This window comes from Lathyrus oleraceus, chromosome 4, assembly GCF_024323335.1.
Source record: "Lathyrus oleraceus cultivar Zhongwan6 chromosome 4, CAAS_Psat_ZW6_1.0, whole genome shotgun sequence".
NCBI classification, from domain to species: Eukaryota; Viridiplantae; Streptophyta; class Magnoliopsida; order Fabales; family Fabaceae; genus Lathyrus; species Lathyrus oleraceus.
Window position 1 is genome coordinate 226,270,392 of NC_066582.1, and position 19,580 is coordinate 226,289,971.

The following is a 19,580-nucleotide window of genomic DNA, read 5'->3' on the forward strand; positions in this document are numbered from 1 at the left end:
AAGGTTGATCAACATCCAAGTCGGATAATCGAAGTTGGATGGGAATCCACCTTCTTTTTGTAGAAGATGGTTCTAAGATGAAGAGAAATGAAAATTAGGGCATAAAAGCTCCCAAGAACAATGCTGTAAAAATATCTAACAAAAGTACAAAAGTGGAAAAATGAGGTAAAACTAAGGTATGGTGCTCAAAAGTGGCACCTGCTACTTATAGACCTCTGCTGGGCTGTCATGCTCGCTAGGCGAGCAGAATGGCTCGCCTAGCGAGGGTCTAATATGGGCACATAAGGCACCTGCGCCCAGAGAAACAGGGTCTGTTTAACTGTCATGTTCGCCTAGCGAACATACCTTCGCTTAGCGAAGGACACGCTTCAACCTTCGCCCCAGCGAGGTTGAGAGGTTTTGCTACTGGAATGCTCGCTGGGGACTCGCTAGAGCTTCGCCTAGCGAGTGAGTCTTGGCTGCGTTTTTCACCAAAACAGAACGAACTCGCTACCACCTTCGCCTTCAGCTCGCCTGGCGAATTAATTTGACAATTTACTGGAGCTTTTCGCCTGGAGCTCGCCTAGCGAAGCAGTTCTTCGCCACAGCCTCGCCTAGCGAGCAGGCTGATGAAATGCTTGTATTCTTTGGTTCCTTTGCCAATTTTCTTGTGTCTTTATTTTCAATTAGTTCATGCCTTTTTCCTGCACAATAACACACAAATCAAAGGCACCAAGCTTGTTTATCAATGTAATGCATTCCATGTAAAACAAATGTGGTTTTGACAATTTTAGCAAGGAAAAAGAGTGAAAGATGCCCACATATGATAGCTCAAATAAGCACTTTTGGGCATCTAACGACCATCTCTGCAAGAGTCTATGAGCCCTCACAAAAACTCAACAAAAGGGTTAGTGAAACACGATAAGCATTTTTTTCATGGATAACAGTATGGTTTCAGAAACCTCAAACCCTGTGGCATACATTTCAGAAATCATGTGATTAAACATTCAAGGCATAGGTTTCACCCATTAATGCATAATTAAACCCGTGGGCAAAAACATAATGAAATTCATCCATCATACCTCATACATTCAGATGATCCAAATTAAGAGCATAAAATCATGGGAATGAGGCAAACCTGATGGGAGAGACCGGTTGAAATCAAATGGCACGGCTGGGTTTGCAAGGCAATGTTAGGGTTTGCGTGAGATGAAAGTGTGTGAGTCAGATTGAATTTTTCAGAGCTGCCTGGGGGTTGCTCTGAGTTCTCTGTCAGGTTTCTCTTCAGGTTTTGTCCAGGATTTTGTTCCAAGGAAACCTCAGAGTATTTTGCTTCTCTTCCTTTTTCTGTCTGATCTCCCTCTTTTATAACCTGATTTTCATGGCTTTGTGGGCTCAAATGAGAGAGGTCCAAGTCCAAGTTTTTCTATTATATTTTATTTATTATTTTTTTATTATTATTTTTATTTATTTATTTATTTTGTAAAGTTTTTTTTTTTCGTTTTTTTTTCGTTTTTTTTTTTATTTATTTATTTATATATTTATTTTTTTAAAGTTTCTTGGATCTAATTCTGATTGACATGATGAAATGCAATATGAAATGCTAAATGAATGCATGAATGAGGAGGGAAAATTTTGGGGTGTTACAGGTTGCCTTAGAGTACTAAGGATGTTTTGGGTGCGTAAAACCTTCTCATTTCATAACCAACCCCCTTACCCAGATCTCTGACATTTTATTAGTTTTTGATTTGATAAAACTTCTTACCTTGGCTTTTGTTCGCTTTTTAGCCTTTCCTTTGGACAAATAAAAGTGCGGTGGCAACTCGAATTGCATGTTTACTTTTGGTTTAGTCAATAAACCTAAAGGTAACGAAAACCCCGCTACAGTCTCAAATCCTAGTTGTGAGCTTGATGAGGCACATGTGGACACACACACTACCTACAAAAGAAACAAAGCTACACTAGACATATTTTTGTATTTTTGGTTAGTAAACAAAGGAAACAAAGTATGATAAAAGCATAAATGCTTGGTGATCTCTCCCAATGCAAACCCAATGAATGATAGGTGAGGAGGATACCAAGGTATGATCCCAATGCCAATGCAAAGCTATGAGATGGCATGAGGGATCTTAGGGGTCAAAATTGGGGTCTTACAACTGCCCCTATTTAAGGTTATTCTATCTGAGGATGTAAGTTTAAAATCTTCGTATCAACGTGGTAGAATGGACTTAAATAACAACAACAAGAAACAAATTTTGGTTCCTAAGAGACCTCATGATGCATATGATATGAATGCAAAAATAATCTTTGTGGGGGATATATTGCCACAAAGGAAAAGAATTCGGAAGAGCCTGAAAGTCCACAGGAGCATAACGCATTCCATAAGGAAAACTCACTAAGGGGACAAAGACTCTGGGGGATAAAAGCTATGTGTAGGCCAGACTACGACTTTTAAAAGAATGTTGGAGACACGAGGGGATTTCCATGAAAATAAATCAATTGAAAGACTCGGACTGGAAAAAGAAACTGCATGTATCAGGATAACACCAACAAAACAAGAAACATCCACTAGGGAAAGGTGTAAATCAGAACGAAGCTGAAATACCCAAACATTCAAAAGGAAATTCGATTTCACAAAGAAATATGAATCTATACTCAATTGGGGAAGAAAAAACTTCAACACATGAGTAAAAGAGATATATTGTCTATCACATGTTACTGGGTAGGAAGATAATACACTTGGGCAGAGGGACATCTGAAATTCTGGTATCAGATATGATATGTCGAAGGTAATGTCACGACACTAATATCTGAACAACAAGTGACATATAAACAGGATAAAAACAGAGAAACAATTGAAAAGCGACACAAGCAATTGTTAACCCAGTTCGGTGCAAACACACCTACGTTTGGGGGCTACCAAGCTAGGAAGGAAATCCACTAAACAGAATTAGTTCAAAGACTCTCAATAAACAACTTCAAGTTACAGTCTTTTCACCTAATCTCTACCCGTGTGACTTCTATCTAAGAACTCTTAGATATGAGACCCTACTCACTCCCCCTCAATCACAGCAGTGATACTAGAACAAATACTACAAAGAAAGAAGACACACTTCAAGGACACATACTTGATCTTGCTTAAAAGCTTCAATCAAGTAAACAAATAGACTCGTACTTCAAGCTTAGAGAGGATAGATTACAACCCAAAACTCAGTCCAATTCACACATCAACAAGATGAATGAATGGCTCACAAATCACAAACGTACACTAGGCTAAACCCTAGTACTCACTCATTTCAACGTTTGTATTTTCTTCTCTTATGCCACACAGGGTTTACATGGTCTTTGAATAGAAGCTTTCTGAATGGTCTTGGGCAACATGTAACCCTAATCCTATTTAACACGTATTCCCTAGGAATTAGTAACAAATCATTCCTCTTTGGGAAATAGAATATTTTGGCTTTAAATAGAATTACTCCTTGAATAGCGCATGCAATCTCCACATAAGCACACAAAGACTTGCATGAAAAGCGTAACAACAAAACACATAACATTCAGACATAATGTTCTGTATGCACATGTCTTAACATCGGGTCTAACATCTTGAATAAATTTTGTACAACCATATTAAATAACCTGCAGGAAGCTGATATCACATGTCAAGAAAGCAGGCGTGACATCTTGTGATAACACTAAGTTTTACCAAAATTGATGCCAATACATAGAACCAACAAACTCCCCCTTTGGAAAATTTTGGCTAAAACATACAACATATCACACGTTCACAAGAAATCAATCAAAGTATCAGTTCAACAGCAGAAGTAAACATACACACATTACTAGCACCTATAACAACTAGTAAACACACAAGCGCTTGTACTCAGAACACGCCATCTCCCCCTTCAACTAGACTACAACAAGTGACAACCTGCTTCACACAGGCAGAACACATAGAATCCTCCCCCTGTGCCAAACAAATACACACCAGAAAGTTCTCCCCCTTTGTATCAGACACACATCATCTATAGCTATAGCTACTTCTCCCCCTTTTTATCCAAAAGAGACCAAAGAGACAAAATAAATGTCATTAACCGAAATATCAAAAGTTAAAGGGTTACAGAACCAAGTACATAACCAGTTGTAAGCAAGCTGAGAAACAGATCAACAAAGTAATACCAAAAACAAGAAATCCACCAAAACAGCAAAAGAAAACCAAAAAAATCAATAGGGACCAAGGTCAAAGGAGCTACTCAGTAGAGCTTGAGCTTGCATCTTCATCAGCACCAGAAATAGAATTTCCACTTGTCTCATCATTGTTAGCAGACCTCTCACTAGAGGTGTGGGCTTCAGCTTCTTCTTCATGGCTGATATTAGCATGTTTAATATTTTCACCTTCAGCCTGCTCCAAGCTTGCAATTAAGGCTTCCAACGATTGTTTTCTAGTTGTGGCTACCCGTATTCCTTCACCTAGCTCTTTGCATGTCTCCTTAAGCTCAGCAATTGTTCCAACTTTTGAGGCTGGCCTTTTCATGGCAGATGTCATGACAATATCCTCGACATGACTGCCTTCAAACAGTTTATAGTGAATAGACAGAGCAGGTTTTCTTCTACTAGGTAAGTCATTAGAGCACAGAATACCAGGGTGTTGATTCAAGATAATTCCACAGATCATAGAGGGAAAGGCAATTGGTAGCTTAACTGCATTAGTAGTTGCATGCTTGATGATTTGTTCAAACATAAATCTACCATAGTCAAATTTCACTTTGGTTACAACATCAAAAATAAACCTCCCAAGGGTATTAGCAATGGTGGAAATATGGTTGGTAGGGACCCAGCTGGCAGCTCCTATTTTATGCAGGATTGCATACTTGACAGTCAACTTCCCAGCAGGAAGGTGCTTTTTAACAGGCCAACCTTTCACCTGCCTAGCTGTAATCTCTCTACAGACCTCATTGTCTGTAACTTTTAATTCACCTGCATCCTCAATTTTTCTGCCTAAAAAATTATTAATAACAGTAGGAGAGAATGATATACGCTTACCCCTCACAAACACCTTGCAGAACTCCTTGCTGTTTTTATCAGCAATATCCTCAGGAATGTTGACAATAAATTTCTTAACTAAACCCTCATAGCATTGAGAGAACCCAGCCATAGTCTTCAACACCCCAGCAGACTTTATCAGGTCCATGACCTCCTTGACATCAGCAACATCTTTTCCCAACTCCCTTTCCACATCCACCCTTCTCTGAATCATAAATTTCCACTTGGCAGCTCCATCCTCAAGATGGAAAGAGATGTTATCCAAATGTACAGCAAGAACTTTAACAGGAGACTTCCTAACAGTGGTTTTCTTCACATGCGAGATGTCAGGGACATCTTCCTCAACATCCTCTTCAGACTTAGAATCATCTCTGACCTTCCTCTTCTTTACTTCTACCTTGCTCCAAGATTTGGAGGGACCAATACCAGCAGTCTTCTTAGCTTTTCTAGCTGACATAAGTTCAACCATAAATTTTCCTTTGCGAGTCTTCATTCGTTTAGCCACACTTGGCTTTATGTGATGAAGTAAGCTTTCCTCTTGATCATCATAGCTACCATCCTCTAGATCAATCACAACATTTGCATCATCATGCTTCTCAGAGTGGGAAGCATTGGTAGTTTTAGATGCCACAGATTTTCCTTTTCCAGACACGGTTTTCCCTAGAGAGCACAACCCTTCAGCAACCAAGTCCTTCTCAGAACTGGAGGAATTGTCATCCTTACCACTATGATGTTCAACCTCAGGAGAGGGGCACATTTTAGACAGGGGAGTAGGAACTCCCTTCACAGAGTGACCTTCATTAAGAATTCTAGTGACTAGGTCTCTTATAACACGATCAGCGTAGTGTTTATCTTCCCTAGAGTGAGCGGCAGGAGTTGAACCAGAAGGGATACTAGAGGTGTTACCTTGATTGGAGCATGCAGCAGCGGAGGCATCAATGGAGATGGGTTGGTTCAAATCAATGTCCGCATCGGGAATAACAGAGAATGGAGCAACATCCAGAATCTCATCATCAGGGATGCCCATGGGAGGAGCACTAACCTTTTGAGTAGACTTAGTATTTTTAGAAGCAGATGTATCTTGATGTTGTGACATTTTGGAGTTTTTCTGGAAAAAGCACAGTTGCCCTAGCAGAGGTTTGTGAAGAATGAGCAGGAAGATGGAAGAGTTGGAGTAGGTAGTGAGGTTATGGGGGTAGCGTGTGAGAGTGGAGTAGATGGTATTTCCAAAACAAGGTGATGATTTACCATAATGAGGGCGCTTTATTTTAGCCATATAGACACTAATTTCATTACTTTTTCCACTCCATATTAATTGCTACAAGTCTTCATAAATGCAAATCCCTAATTTTCCTCTTAGGACTTCAAACTGATTTGCATCCAAAGCCTTTGAAAAAATATCAGCTAACTGCATCTCAGTAGCAACATGCTCTAAGACTACAGTCTTATCCTCCACAAGTTCTCTAATAAAATGGTGACGTATATCAATATGTTAGGTCCTACTGTGTTGAATAGAATTCTTTGAGATGTTTATGGCACTTAAGTTGTCACAGTACAATGTCATGACATCTTATGAGACATTGTATTCAGTCAGCATTTGTTTCATCCACACCAGTTGAGAACAACTACTTCCAGCTGCTACGTATTCAGCTTCAGCAGTAGACAGAGAAACACAATTTTGCTTCTTACTAAACCATGATATTAAATTGTTCCCCAAGAAGAAGCATTCTCCTGATGTGCTTTTCCTATCATCAACACTTCCAGCCAAATCAGCATCACAATATCCAGACAACACAGATTCAGATTCATGAGTGTATAGCATCCCATAGTCACAAGTGCCATTGACATATTTCAGGATCCTTTTCACTTGGTTTATATGGCTCACCTTTGGTTCAGCTTGATATCTAGCACATACACCTACAGCTAAAGCAATGTCAGGTCTGCTTGCTGTAAGATATAGAAGACTCCCTATCATGCTTCTATAGAGACTTTGATCCACACTGACACCATTTTCATCTTTAGACACTTTCATATGAGTAGGAGCAGGTGTCCTCTTGTGGCTTGCATTCTCCATGCCAAACTTTTTAACAATATTCTTGGCATATTTACTTTGAGATAGAAAGATAAAATCTTCCATCTGCTTAACTTGCAGGCCAAGAAAATAGGTTAGTTCTCCAACTAGGCTCATTTCAAATTCAGACTGCATTTGCTCAACAAAATGTTGAACCATTTTACTTGACATCCCACCAAACACAATATCATCCACATAGATCTGAGCAACCATGAGCTTTCCTCTTTCATCTTTGACAAATAAATTCTTATCAATGCCTCCCTTTTTGTATCCATTATCAATGAGAAACACTGTGAGTCTCTCATACCAAGTGTTAGGATCTTGTTTTAACCCATAAAGAGCTTTCCTCAACTTATACACATGCTTTGGAAGATTTGGGTCTGTGAATCCCTTTGGTTGTTCAACATATACTTCCTCATTCATGTAGCCATTTAAGAAGGCACTTTTCACATCCATTTGGAACAGTTTAAACGTCAGAATACATGCCACTCCTAGCAATAATCTAATGGACTCCAAGCGAGCTACAAGAGCAAATGTTTCATCGAAGTCAACTCCTTCAACTTGAGTGTATCCTTGTGCTACAAATCTTGCTTTATTTCTAGTAACCACACCTTTTTCATCAGATTTATTCTTGTAAACCCACTTTGTTCCAATAACATTTATTCCTTCAGGTCTTGGAACCAATTCCCATACTTCATTTCTCTTGAATTGGCCTAACTCTTCTTGCATGGCATTGATCAAGAATTTATTAGTTAAGGCTTCTTTAACATTCTTAGGCTCAATTTTGGACACAAAACAGATATGTGAGATCACTTCCCTTGATCTAGTGGTGACCCCTTTATTTGGGTCTCCTATAATGAGGTATTTAGGATGATCCTTCTGAATTCTGATAGAGGGTCCCTTATTTACTTGATCAGCTTCAGGTTCAGCTTGAGTGGACTCACTCTCATTACTTTTGTCCAGGAGTTCAACTGGGGCATCATTCAGAAATGTTTCAACATCGTTTGTGACATCAGTCTCTTGATCATCAACAACAACATTGATAGATTCCATCATGAATTTTGTTCTGAAATTAAAAACTCTAAAGGCTCTGCTGTTTGTTGAGTAGCCCAGAAATATTCCTCCATCACTCTTGGGGTCCATTTTCCTTCTTTGTTCATGATCAGCCAGGATATAGCATTTACTACCAAACATATGGAAGTATTTGACAATAGGTCTTCTTCCCTTACAGACTTCATATAAAGTGGTTGAGGTCCCTTTTCTCAAGGTTACTCTGTTGTGAACATAACAGGCCGTGTTCATAGCTTCGGCCCAGAAGTGGTAAGGCAACTTCTTAGCATGAATCTGTAGCGGTGTATTCGTCACTTTATGATTTATTGATTAAACCAAAAGCAAAGCATACAAAGAATCGAGTCGCCACCGCACTTTTATTTATCCAAAGGAATGGCTAAAAAGCGAACAAAAGCCTAAGAAGTTTTACACATAGAAAACTAATGAAAAGATCAGAGATCTGGGTAAGGGGTTAATTACGCAATGGGAAGGTGTTAGGCACCCAAAACGTCCTAGGTACTCCTAGGGAGCCCTTTTCACAACTTGTTGTATGAAATGTTATTTGTTTATGAAATATTTATTGTGCAAACATGATGGAAGGGATGAGAAAAGAATATACAAATTATTTTTGTGTTTGAACGGATGAACCCGTTGCCTACGTACCTTTCCATGGAAGGCAAGGATCAAAACGCCGTAGTTCGGCTAAAAGATTTCCAAAAATGAGTGAATTGATTTTAAAACAAAAGCCCTAAGGTCTTTCGTTATCCACGGGAGAAAACTCAACCTATACAAACAACGAGTCCACCGTGTGAGAAAAGCTTCAACTTGCTAGTGAGGGGTTAACCCTATAATAAGCAAGGAAGTCTTACAATTCAATCACTAAGGACAAAAGGTGAGATTAACATCAACCAACTAGGATAAATCAAACCTATGGCTAATGTATGAAAACTTATCAAGAATGGACAAAGCCACAAAACAATTGAGTGAGTGAAATTAACCAATTAGGATTATTCACAAAAGTGGTCAAAGTATGATTAGAATTCAATTCAAAAGAAGTATTATGAAAATGAAGTTTGAAAAATCAAAGGTTAAGGCCTAGGTTTCTAATTTGAAAACAAATGACAATGTTTGCACAATAGTTTTCAGGTTTTGGAGTAACATGCAAATGGAGGTTTAAAGAAACAAAAAGGTGGGAGGGTGAGGAAGTAAAACTTCTTAGATGTTCACCTCTTGAGATCATATGTAGATGATTCAAGTGATTCCTTTGGAATAGGCAGCAAGCAAATAACAGATGAACAAAGTAAATGGATACCGGATGCCAATCAATGGACTTATTCCAATCTCACAAAACAAAATGGATACCGGATGCCAATCAATGGACTTATACCAATCTCCTAAAACAAAGATGGATACCGGATGCCAATCAATGGACTTATACCAATCTCCTAAAGCAAAGAGAAACGGGGATACCAAATGCCAATCAATGGACTTATACTAGTCTCACAAAACAAAATGGATATCGGATGCCAATCAATGGACTTATACCAATCTCCTAAAGCAAAGAGAAACGGGGATACCAGATGCCAATCAATGGACTTATACTAGTCTCACAAAACAAAATGGATACCGGATGCCAATCAATGGACTTATACCAATCTCCTACCATATCATAGGAAACAACTGCCAATCAATGGACTTATGCTTGCCTCCTCCATGGACAAAACAAAAATAGGATATGGAGTGCCAATCAATGGTCTTATGTCCACCTCCACAAATGATCATAGGAAACAGATACCCAATCAATGGTATTACATCTGACTCCTCACATAAAGCAAGTGTGCTATGAAAAGCAAAAGCAAGCACATGGAATGATGCAAGTAGGTATGCAAAAGCAAACATGAAAGATGTACAGTTAAGCAATCAAGCAATCAGTTAGCACACACTATATACAATCAATTAGGCTCAAGCAAGGTTAGGCTTTACAGCCAACTGGAATGGGGTATTTTGGGCTCTTAACCCTAACATTGAGAGTTAGGGTGAAGCAGATGAAAAGGAGATGAGGGGTGTACCTCATAGCTCTTATCCCTGGTCAGGGAGAGCTTTAAACAATAGAAGGTGTGGGAGTTCAGAAAGTTGGAACTCTTCTCCGCAAATGATTGACTCTATAAGATCTTGGGTTATTATTCACAATGCATCAACATATTGTGTGAGCAAGGTGAATGACACGCTGAATAGTAGGAGATGGATTACACATCTCTTTTATCTGCCAATTGCCTCATAAGAGGACTTTTCCTGCTTGGCACAAAATTAAACAATCACAAGCATTGCCTCTTAAGGAGGGCTTCAGACAGGTGCCTACCAATAACAGTAGGTCTTCCAGACTACATGAAGATTAGAGATTATACCTAAGTGGTTAAGCAACCAAGCAAAGCAAAGTTCAAATGAACTTAAAGCAACTTAGGCACATGTGGAAACACTAAACAAATCAGTACAATACTCAGACAAACAGACAAAAGTCAATAAGCAACAGGCAATCCCAATGTACAAAATGTGTAAGCCAAAAGGCAAACTCAAATGAGTTAGCATCAACCTACAAGACACACAAGTGTTAGTAATCAAAAGCAAACATCAATATTCACATGATGGAGCATCATCAACCATGGCATTTGAATGCTTAAACCTGAAATCAAAGCTCAAACATAAGCAACAAACCACTAGGTCAAAGCCTAGGGTCAAAGATGGAGAAAAAATTTGAAACAGGAGCTGAAATTTAACACAAAGTAACTTCAAACACCTATTGACATATTCCAAAAGGTCTCACATCAAAATCATTCACCAAAAGTATTTCATGATCAAGTGAAGTTCAAGACAATTTCAAAGCTTATATGTGATCAACATGAATGAAAAATTCAAATCAAAACAGAAATGATTCAAATAAATCTGGAAACATTCATGCACATTCAAGACATCTAACATGATCCACATACAAAAAATCAGGAGAATCAGAGATCATTTGGCATGACAATCACATGGCACAAGCTGAACATCAAAAGGTGTGACACAAATTGTCACACCAAGTTAGCACACGCATAAAACAGCAATGGTAATTGAGAAAAATGCCAAACCAAAACCAAAATGTCAAGCAATGTGTCTAGTTTCATCATGCAAAATTTCACATTCATTGGATAAGAAACAAGCATTTCATGAAGTGATAAGCAAGGCAAGGTCAAAACAAGACATATGATCAATCATTCTAGCACAAAATAAATTCCAGCCAAGCACAACTTTGGAAATTATGATGATAAAAAAGTAGACAGAATAAGGAGCATTGCGCAAAAAATTGGAGTCAATTTGGATGAGTTTTCAATTTTATATGATTTTTTGAAGTTAAGGAAAAAATTGAAAATAAAAAATGAGCATAGCATGACCAAAGGAGGGAAAATGAGAAAGTTTGAAAACATTGCCATCGCCCGGGATCGAAGTCAGTATGCATTTGAATTTGAGCGCTCAATCAAAACGACGCCGTTTAGTACCTAAACCCTAGCGCGCTAAAAATTTCGTAGCTAATTCAAATTTCGTAGCTAATCCGAAGCCAGTTCGTAGCAAAACCTGGAAATGATGAACTTCAAAGGTTGAAGATGAAGATCATGATGATCTTCATCTGGATTTTCCAGATTTTCAAAAATGTGTCCAGAAATCATAATTAAGCACAGCATTCAAATTATCATGTCATGTACGTTCAAGATCAACAAACAATTCATGCAAAAACATCAAAACACGCACGGATCGAAGAGAATAAAATTCATCATCAAACTTTCAATCATCCATAACTAACTCAAAACAGCACCAAATCACATGATTCAAAGCTCAAATTCATCAGCATGCTTAGATCTACAATAATATAGCAATGAATTCCAAAAATAAGAGATTCGAATTGCGACCTCTTGAAGTGCAGCAAGCTGAATTCACACGATCTGCAACTTGTAATGGTTCAAATCTACTCCACAGTGCTTGAAATGAAGATTGACGAAGTAAATGAAGCTTGAATGGATCTAGATCTTGCTTAAAACAGAAATTCCATTTGCATCTTCATGAACCTCTACCACTTGATACATGCGCGAATTCACCAATTGAACACTTGATCTGCACAGAATCAAAGCTAGGCAACAAGTAGATGAAGTAAAATTGCAAGGTTCTTTGGAAAAAAATTGAATTAAGAATGAGAGAAAAATTTGAAGTGAGAGAGAAATTTGGATCTTGGAGTGTGAAAAATGATTAACCTCCTCAATTCTGTTAGGGTTTAGGTATTTATATGCTATGCTAATCACTTGGTTAATCCCTAATTAATTTGGTTAATGATAATAAGGCAAATTACAAAAATCCAACTTTGCATTTGCATGCATCATTTTACACATGAACAGTGCTCTTTCTCCCATCAAATTCACTTAAAATCCTCTTTTAAATCCAATGGTAATGATAAAAAGTTCATACAATGCACCATTTTTGAATTTTGTGATTTCCCTCCAAAAAAACCATGGATTAACAAATGATCATGTGATGAAAATTCATGTAGTGTGATGCATGATTTGGAAAATAGAGGTCAAGAGGAGAATATTGCAAAAAGAACCACTCATTTTGGAGCTTTGGTTGAAAAGTTATGCTCATTTGAAGTTCCATGCATACTTTGCCATGATTCGATCATATCTCCTTAACCACACACTAGAAATTCATGATCTTGGACATTTTGGAAATGGGAGAGAAAGATCTACAACTTTCATGTTCAACAAAATTTCATTTGAAGCTTTCTTGATGAAGTGATATTAAGTTGAAGTTGGTCCAAAATCTTTCCATTTTTGGAAAATTCAAATTACAGGTCACTTGCTATTTTTGGAAATTCTTGACCTGACTTCAAATTCTTCAATGTGAGTGTTTGAAATGTCAAATGAGACTTGTTCGAACATGAATGAAGTATTTCTAATCACTTCCCACCTCCAAATCCACAGTTGACCTTGCAGTTGACTTTCTAGGTCTTCAGTTGACTTGACAATGTTCTGATGAGATTCAAGCCTCTACCACTTGGGATTTTGCTTCAAAATGACATCATAGCTCATATGAACTCTTGTGAATGATTGTAGGGTCCAAATCTCAAGAATGACCACCATCTATTGCTTAATGAATGCCTTTGATTGTCTTGACCTGTTAATGCTTCATCTGCAAGACAAAGGTTAGATGACATATTTTTGTACTTTTTGGTTAGTGATATAAAGAAAAAACAATGGTATACAAATGCAAACATGCTTGGTGATCAAGAATCACTCTCAAAAAGATGACCCACCCACAGGGAAGGAAGCAAGGTGTCCAATGATCCTTGAGGCAATGCAATGATATGGTATGATGCCATGAGGGATCTTAGGGACAAAATTGGGGTCTTACAGAATCATAGCTCTATCAGATTCTTGGAGAGTTCTATTTTTCCTTTCCACCACACCATTTTGCTGAGGGGTAATGGGAGAAGAGAACTCATGACCAATCCCTTCAGATGAACAGAATTAAGCAAATTTACTGTTCTCAAATTCTTTCCCATGATCACTTCTGATTCTGATAACATGACTCTCTCTTTCTCTTTGAAGTCTTTGGCAAAGGTTTTTGAACACATCAAACACATCAGATTTTTCCCTTATAAAATTCACCCAGGTATATCTGGAGAAGTCGTCCACCACAACATAAGCATACCTTTTCCCACCAAGACTTTCCACCTGCATAGGTCCCATCAAGTCCATGTGGAGAAGTTCCAACACTTTAGATGTGGTGTCATGTTTGATCTTCTGATGTGGCATCTTTGTCTTCTTTCTAATCTGACATTCACCATATACTCTTCCTTCTTCAATCTTTAATTTTGGGATTCCTCTGACAGCTTCAACAGATATAATCCTCTTCATTCCTTTAATATGCAGATGACCCAGTTTTTGATGCCATAGTTTCACTTCTTCTTCTTTAGCTAGAGCACATATTGATGAATAACTAGTTTCTTGAGGAATCCACATATAGCAGTTGTCCTTAGATCTGACTCCTCTCATGATCACCTCATTTTTTGCATTAGTAATCAAGCATTCAGTTTTTGTGAAGTTCACATTTAGACCTTGATCGCATAGTTGACTGCTGATCAAGTTTGCAGTCAATCCTTTAACAAGCAACACATTATCAATGTTAGGAACTCCAGGGCAGTTCAGATTTCCAATCCCCTTGATTTCACCCTTTGCTCCATCACCAAAAGTTACATAGATGGTGACATGAGATTGAAGCTCAACCAGCAGGTTTTTGCTTCCAGTCATGTGTCTGGAGCGTCCATTGTCAAAGTACCAATCTTCTTTGGCTGAGACTCTGAAGGAAGTGTGAGCTATCAAGTTAGTAGCACCAACCCTAGGAACCCACTGTTTTCTGTTAGCAGGGATGTGTTGTTCGGGTCTAGGTTGACGAGTAGGACTAGCATAACCATACAACCTAAAGCAGAAAGGTTTTATGTGACCAAATTTCCCACAGTAATGACATCTCCATCTTTGGTGTTTTCCTTTATGTTGTCTTTCCTTGTGATGTTGAGACACCTGATGTGACATCTTTGGTTTGCTACCAGTGGGACTACAATCAGGAGAGGATTCATTGAACCCAAGGCCAGTCATGTCTCCTGCCATCTTTCTAGCCTGGAGGATTTTGTTTAAGGTGTCAGATCCACTGTTTAGCATTCTGACTTACTTCGTCATCTCATCCAGTTTGGAATTCAGGAACACGGCTTGGATCTTCAACTTAGAAATGGTTTCTAAGTGTTCTGTCTTCTCAGCCTCTAGTTGGGTTATCAGTTTCTTCTGATTCTCCACTTGTTGACACACTTCTTCACTTCTGAAACATAACTTCCTGTAAGAAGTAGCTAATTCATCAAAGGTTAATTCATCATTAATGAAGTCTTCATCAGGATCCCATCTCCCAGTCAAGGCAGTCACAAGATTGGAAGATTATCCTTCTGTTTCACTTTCAGAATTATCATCAGACCAAGTAGCAGCAAGACTCTTCTTCTGTTTCTTGAGATAGGTCCCACATTCAGCTCTAATGTGACCATACCTTTCACATTCATGGCATTGAATTCCTTTGCCCTGTTTGGATTTTTCCTCAGATTTTGTTCTTCTTCCAGCATCATTGGGCCTACTGATGTCAAATGAGTTGTTTTTGACATTAGACTTTGACCTCACATCCATCCTTTTCAGGATTTTGTTGAATTGTCTTCCAAGTAACGCTAAATCATTTGCCATATCTTCATCAGTATCCTGACTACTTTCTTCCTTTTTATCTTCAGTGTTTGACACAAAGGCTATGCTTTTGACTTTCTTTTCAGATCCATCACTCATTCCCAACTCGAATGTTTAGAGGGATCCAATTAGCCCATCCACTCTCATCTTGCAGATATCTTGAGATTCTTCTATGGCTGTCACTTTCATGGCAAATCTCTTGGGAAGTGATCTAAGAATTTTCCTCACAGGCTTTTCATCTGACATCTTCTTACCCAGGGCTCCTGAGGAATTAGCAATTTCAAGGATATTCATATGGAAGTCATGAATACTTTCATCTTCTTTCATCCTCAAATTCTCAAACTTAGTAGTAAGCAGCTGTAATCTAGACATCTTCACTCTAGAGGTACCTTCATGAGTGGTTTTGAGAATATTCCAAGCATCTTTAGCCACCTCACAATTGTTTACCAGTCTGAAGATGTTCTTATCAACCCCATTGAATATAGCATTCAATGCTTTAGAGTTTCCAAGAGCTAGTTCATCCTCCTCCTTGGTCCATTCTTCCTCAGGCTTCTTATCAGTTGTAACTTCTTCATCCTTCATAGTGAGGGGATGTTCCCAGCCTGTTAGGACAACCTTCCAAGCCTTATTATCCAACGATTTCAGGAAGGCTACCATCTGAGGTTTCCAGTAGTCATAGTTAGATCCATCCAGAATTTGTGGTCTGTGTATAGATCCTCCGTCTTTATCCATAGTACCAGAAAGTAACGTCCCAAGATCTCACTCAGAACCAGAGCAGGATGCCTGCTTTGATACCAATTGAAATTCTGGTGTCAGATATGAGATGTCGAAGGTAATGTCACGACACTAATATCTGAACAACAAGTGACATATAAATAGGATAAAAACAGAGAAACAATTGAAAAAGCAACACAAGCAATTGTTAACCCAATTCGGTGCAAACACACCTACGTCTAGGGGCTACCAAGCCAGGAAGGAAATCCACTAAACATAATTAGTTCAAAGACTCTCAGTAAACAACTTCAAGTTACAGTCTTTTCACCTAATCTCTACCCGTGTGACTTCTATCTAAGAACTCTTAGATATGAGACCCTACTCACTCTCCCTCAATCACAGCAGTGATACTAGAACAAATACTACAAAGAAAGAAGACACACTTCAAGGACACATACTTGATCTTGCTTAAAAGCTTCAATCAAGTAAACAAATACACTCGTACTTCAAAGCTTAGAGTGGACAGACTACAACCCAAAACTCAGTCCAATTTACACATCAACAAGATGAATGAACGGCTCACAAATCACAAACGTACATTAGGCTAAAACCCTAATACTCACTCACTTCAACGTTAGTATTTTCTTATCTTATGCCACACAAGGTTTACATGGTCTTTAAATAGAAGCTTTCTGAATGGTCCTGGGCAACATGTAACCCTAATCCTATTTAACGTGTATTCCCTAGGAATTAGTAACAAATCATTCCTCTTTGGGAAATAGAATATTTTGGCTTTAAATAGAATTACTCCTTGAATAACGCATGCAATCTCCACATAAGCACACAAAGACTTGCATGAAAAGCGAAACAACAAAACACATAACTTTCAGACAGAATGTTCTGTATGCACATGTCTTAACATCGGGTCTGACATCTTGAATAAATCATGCACAACCATATTAAACAACCTGCAGGAATCTGATATCACATGTCAAGACAGCAGGTGTGACATCTTGTGATAACACTAAGTTTTGCCAAAATTGATGCCAATACATAGAACCAACAACATCTGTTACCGGTCAAGGTAAACATATCAAGGATGGCTCGCTGAGAAAAATAAGGAATATCCATTATCGGTTAATGGGTAAGAATAGCCTACTGGGGAAAATGCAGAAATAGGATTTACAACTACCTGTCACTGGGCAGAAGACCGAAGGAAGAATATCCATTATCGGTTAAGGTAAACATATCAAGGATAGACTGTCAGGGAGAATCACCAACTATCGATTACTGGGTAGCTTAACAAAGGTGATTGACCATAAAAAATATAGGATATATATCTACCAGTTACTGGGCAAAAGACTGAAAGAAGAGTATCCATTACCGGTTAGGGTAAACATATCAAGGATAAACTACCAGAAAGAAATAGGATTTACAACTACCGGTTACTGGGTAGAAGACCAAAGGAAGAATATTTGTTACTGGTTAAGGTAAACATATCAAGGACAGACTATCAGAAAAGGAAATAGGATTTACAACTACGGTTACTGGGAAGAAGACCAAAGGAAGAATATTTGTTACCGATTAAGGTAAACATATCAAGGATAAACTACCAAGAAGAATAGGATTTACCTGGGTAGAAGACCGAACATGGAGAATATTCGTTACCGGTTAAGGTAAACATATCAAGGATAGACTACCAAAAAAATAGGATTTACAACTACCAGTTACTGGGTATGAGACCAAACATGGAGAATATTCGCTACCGGTTAAGGTAAACATATCAAGGATAGACTACCAGAAAAGGAATAGGATTTACAACTATCGGTTACTGGGTAGAAGACCAAAGGAAAGAATATTCGTTACCAGTTAAGATAAACATATCAAGGATAAACTACCAAAAAGAGAAATAGGATTTACAACTACCAGTTATTGGGTAGAAGACTAAAGGAAGAATATTCGTTTCCGATTAAGGTAAACATATCAAGGATAAACTACAAAAAAGAAATAGGATTTACAACTACCGTTACTGGGTAGAAAACCAAAGGAAGAATATCCGTTACTGGCTAAGGTAAACATATCAAGGATAAACTACCAAAACGAAATAAGATCTACAACTACCGGTTACTGGGTAGAAAACTAAACATAGGAGAATATCTGTTACTAGTTAAGGTAAACATGTCAAGGATAGACTCGTTGGGGAAACGAAAGTAAATTCGCCCGGGAAATCAAAGAAGTAAATTACCTTTTACCGCTTAATGGGTAAATTAATACAGGTAAAGTACTCAAGATCAAGAAGGATATTACTAGTTATTGTGTAATAAACTCTTGGGGGACCAAAAGATCTATCTATGTAAGGACTAGAAAGAAACGGTCAAACAATACTCAACCCAATGAGGATGTAACTCAAGGGGAGTGGTTTCATCGAGATAATGAACTGGGGAGGAAACAAAAATAATAATCATCCACGAGGAAATAACTCAGTGGGGAAGAAGAAAGGATAAACTCTTTCTACTTAAGGGACTGCCACACTACATTGAAGGAGGACAAACACACCAAATCTGCATGAGGAAATGATATCACCAAAGCATGGAATCAGAAAAATCAGGTCAATATGTAAAATGCACAATGAAATATCTGATGCTATATTTATGCATGTATATGCATGAGTATGGAACCAATTATACAAATTGACAGTACGTGGTTATACGGGAAATACAAAGGAACGTTACTGATGGCAGTGGCACAAGATGGCAACAACAACATTTTTCCAATCGCCTTTGCCCTAGTTGAAGGGGAGACTGCCGAGGGATGGAGTTTTTTCCTAAGAAATATCTGATTGCACGTTGCACCTCAGCCTAACTTATGTTTGATCTCCGACAAACACCCTTCAATCATCAGTGCATATAATAACATTGATAATGGCTGGCATAATCCTCCTTCGACGCGTGTCTTCTGTGTTAGACATATTGCTTAGAATTTCATGCGGGAAATCAAAGATAAGACGTTGTGGAAGAAGGTTGTCAATGCAGGTTATGCATTATCAGAACCTTATTTCAAACACTACCGCGAAGAAATAAGATTGTCAAACGAAGATGCAGTACGGTGGATCGATAATATTCCATTGGAGAAGTGGACTAGGGCATACGACAATAGTCAACGTTGGGGCCACATGACAACAAATCTTGTGGAATCAATGAACTTTGTCTTTAAAGGCATCTGTAACCTACCAATAACCGCTTTGGTGCAGGCAACATATTTCAGGCTAGGGGCGCTGTTTGAAACCAGACGCTCCAAATGGAGTTCAGTGTTGCAATCTGGGCAGTTGTTCAGTGATGCTTCAATGAAATTCATTAGACATGAAGCTGCCAAAGCAAACACACATGTGGTTATGGTCTTTGACCGCACTAAAGGTTGGTATAGTGTTG

The 19,580-nt window shown here is 38.3% G+C and overlaps 1 protein-coding gene across 1 annotated transcript; it reads right to left on the minus strand.

The window, feature by feature from the left end:
* Positions 1-4,225: 4,225 nt before the first annotated feature.
* Positions 4,226-6,115, minus strand: LOC127136793 (uncharacterized). The gene is made up of 2 exons (XM_051063315.1): positions 4,767-6,115; positions 4,226-4,541 (listed from the first exon to the last, which is right to left on the minus strand). Exons 1-2 carry the CDS (start codon positions 6,113-6,115, stop codon positions 4,226-4,228), a joined length of 1,665 nt encoding a protein of 554 aa, XP_050919272.1.
* Between the last annotated feature and the right edge of the window lie 13,465 nt (positions 6,116-19,580).